This window comes from Lactuca saligna, chromosome 1 (genome assembly GCF_052625555.1).
Source record: "Lactuca saligna cultivar CGN05327 chromosome 1, ASM5262555v1, whole genome shotgun sequence".
Lineage (NCBI taxonomy): Eukaryota > Viridiplantae > Streptophyta > Magnoliopsida > Asterales > Asteraceae > Lactuca > Lactuca saligna.
In genome coordinates, this window is record NC_136417.1 from 86,641,640 (window position 1) to 86,645,197 (window position 3,558).

At 31.8% G+C, this 3,558-nt stretch overlaps 1 protein-coding gene across 1 annotated transcript; it reads left to right on the top strand.

Annotated features, from left to right (window-relative positions):
- Positions 1-646: 646 nt before the first annotated feature.
- On the top strand, positions 647-1,398 carry LOC145009442 (uncharacterized). Its single transcript, XM_078968137.1, has 2 exons — positions 647-726; positions 816-1,398. The coding sequence occupies exons 1-2, from the start codon at positions 647-649 to the stop codon at positions 1,396-1,398; spliced, it is 663 nt and encodes a 220-aa protein (XP_078824263.1).
- The last annotated feature ends 2,160 nt before the right edge of the window (positions 1,399-3,558 follow it).

Here is a 3,558-nt window from a genome sequence, read left to right on the forward strand (position 1 = left end):
AATAATAATACTAATGAATTAATAAAACTTATACATTATGGACATTATGGACTACTAAGGATTTTTATTTCTTATACTAACATTTCTTTATGTATTCTAATTTTTTATACATACTAACATTTGCGTTATGCAACTAACATTTATTTATGCATACTAACATTTACATTATGTAACTAACTTTTATTTATGCATAATAACACTTATATTATACAACTGACTTTTATTTATGCATACTAACATTTAAATTATATTTATTTATACATGTCAATGTTTATTTTTTACTCTTCATAATTTTATTTTAATATTTATTAATATTTATTAATGTATCTAATTAGTAAAATTATACAAAGTAAAGTGATGAATTAGTTATAACTCTTATTAAATGATTTATAAATATGCACAACGGATATATATATATATATATATATATATATATATATATATATATATATATATATATATATATATATATATATATATATATATGCACCTGTTATAAACAGTAAAAACAACGACTATATTTTTTTACTATAAATAAACATATTTATCCTGCTTATTTTACCCACAATAAATATTTATGTCTTCTATCAAACAAATAAATTTCAAGAAATCAAGCATCATTATGATTCACCTGTTTGTGATAATCATGACTATAATAGTCATGTTACTTTTCATCTCAATCCTTAACATCGAAGATAATATGGAATTTCATCTACTTTTAGGCTTGTATGTAATGTTACCTTTACCGCTTCTTTTTTGTTTAATATTTATTGAAATAAATGGATTTTAATGTTTATTTTGTTTAAAATTTATAGTTACATTATGTCTAACATTGCGAAGCTCGAGTTTGCAGCACTTGAAGTTATTGGGAAAAACTATGTGCCATGGATGATAGATGTAAAAATGCATCTTGAGTCCATGGGAATCTTAAATGCTATAAATGAATTTAATAATTGCTTGGCACAAGACAAAGCAAAAGCACAAGTTTTTCTTCGTAAGCATATTGATGAAATGTTAAGATTTGAATATCTTGATGTTACTGATCCAAGTATTCTCTGTAATCTTTTGAAAGAAAGATTTGATCATCAAAAAGAAGTTATACTTCCAAATGCTAGAGATGAATGGAGAACACTGAGGTTTCAAGACTTCAAGAAAGTAAATGAATACAACTCAGCTTTGTTCAGAATATGTTCACAACTCAAATATTGTGGACAAGAAGTTACTGATGAAGATATGTTAGAAAAAACTTACTCCACATTTCATGCAACAAACATTACCTTGATGCAACAATATCGGATGCAAAAGTTCACAAGATATTCTGAACTGAATGCATGTCTGCTCGTTGTAGAGCAAAAGAATGAACTCTTGATGAAAAACCATGAATCTCGTTCAACATGATCAGTAGCACTTCCTGAAGCAAATGCTACAAATATTGATGGTCATCGAAACAATACACGTGGATGAGGGTGTGGTCGTGGTCGAGGACGAGGCTGTGGCTATTTTAATCGAAACCAAAGCCACAATCAGAACCATAATTCTGGTCGTGGACAAGGTAATAATCGTGGTCGTGGCCAGAAAAGGAATAATTACCAACATTCACAAAGAAACAATGTCCACACACAAGATAAGGCCAAAGTGGCAAGGCATGACACTGGGACATCACAAAAATCTGATGGTTCATGTTATAGATGTGGTAGCACAGAGCATTGGTCAAGGACCTATCGCACACCTGCACATCTTTGTTAACTTTATCAAGAGTCCATTAAAGGAAAAGGAAAAGAAGCAAACCTCACTGATAATGTTGAATTCACTTCGCTAAATGTTGTCGATTTCTGCAATGACATGGAAGACATAAACAAAAAAAAATCTATAATTGTTCTAGTAAAAATGTTTTTCCTTCGTTTGATTTTCATGTAATGCCTTTCCTTCAATAAATGAACTTTTTTTAATAATAATTATTACTATGTTTATTCACTTATTATTCCTTTCATATGTGAAGTTTAATATGAGTCCAATTGGAGCGCAACACCAAGAAGAGATTGGAGATCTTTGTATAGCAGGTAGAGGTAGTACACATACTATTATGAAATCAAAGAAATATTTTTCAAAATTAGTACCAACAAAAACAATTATAAATACAATATTAGGTCCTGCAGACTTGATAGAGGGAACCGGGAAAGCCCATTTTATATTACCAAATGGTACAAGCTTTTGTATAGAAAATGCCTTATTTTCTCCAAAGTCTAATAGAAACTTATTAAGGTTCAATGACATATATTTCAAAGGATATGACACAAAGACTGTGACCATTGAAAATAAGAAATATATGTATATTATAGATAAATCATGTGCTTGAAAAACTACCAACACTTGATTTCGGCATGCATTATACATATATACATATGATTGAATCAAATATGGTAATCGAAGGAAAACATTGTGATCATAAGACTTTTAGTTTATGGCATGATAGGTTGGGCCACCTAGGATTAACAATGATGGGAAGGATAATTGAGAATACATATGGGCATCCATTGAAGGACCAAAAGTTCCCTCAATCCAATAGCATAAAACCATGTACATCTTGTTCCCTTGGAAAGTTAATTATAAAACACTCTCCACTGAAAGTTGAAAGGGAATCACCTAGATTTCTAGAAAGAATTCAAGGTGATGTATGTGGACCGGTTCACCCTCCATCTGGACCATTTAGATACTTTATGGTCTTAATGGATGCATCCAGCAAATGGTCTCATGTTAGCCTATTATCAACTCGTAATATGGCATTTGCAAAGTTTCTTGTTGGTGATTTGTTATCATCAATATTATTTAAGTGTAATGGGATTACTTTGTTGACCAAAGGTGATCTTGATAAATATTAAACAAGTAAGGAAGGTGTGGAGTACACACTTGTTTAAGTTTGATCAAGTTTTCAAAGTACACTGTCATTTAGGGGTGAAGCCACTAAAAGAACGGGGGTCCAGGGGCAGCGCCCCTAGGAGCGGGGTCCAAGGGGCGGCAACCCTGGGGGGCTCCAAGGGGCAGAGCCCCTGGCTAGGGTATGTTGCTATATAAAAAATGCATCAGAAAAATGTATTTTCAGAGAATTAACCATTGTTTGACCCTTATCCAAACTTCCGTTTTATGTCAGTTTTTACAGTTTATGACAGTTTGAAACTGTCATATGACAGTTTTCAGACAAAGATCGTAAATTCGTTTTTGTTCTCATTTTATGGTGCAATGAAATAATCATCAAAGCATTCCAAGTTCTTATCCCTCTGAGTCTTATCCGATTAAAGAATATTGGGAGTACCACCCAAATGCTTTAATCTGAAAGTGTTTTACACAATTCTCAAAATTCCAAGCCTTACTATACCCCAAATCTAACAAAGATTAAAGCATTTCTGTGATCATGACAAGTGGTGATTCTGTGAAGGAAATGACTAGTAAGTTTGAAAAACTGAACAAGTTTGAAGGACAAGATTTTCATAGATGGCAGAAGAAGATGAAGTTTCTCCTTACCACTCTGAAAGTGGTGTATGTTCTGAGTACACCCATGCC

What these genes read in the sequence shown, in the direction of transcription:
- LOC145009442 (XM_078968137.1), top strand. Translation starts at nt 647, where the DNA reads ATGACTATAATAGTCATGTTACTTTTCATCTCAATCCTTAACATCGAA. An exon ending in TTTCATCTACTTTTAGGCTT is followed by an intron (nt 727 to 815) that starts GTATGTAATGTT and finishes TAAAATTTATAG; the next exon opens with TTACATTATGTCTAACATTG.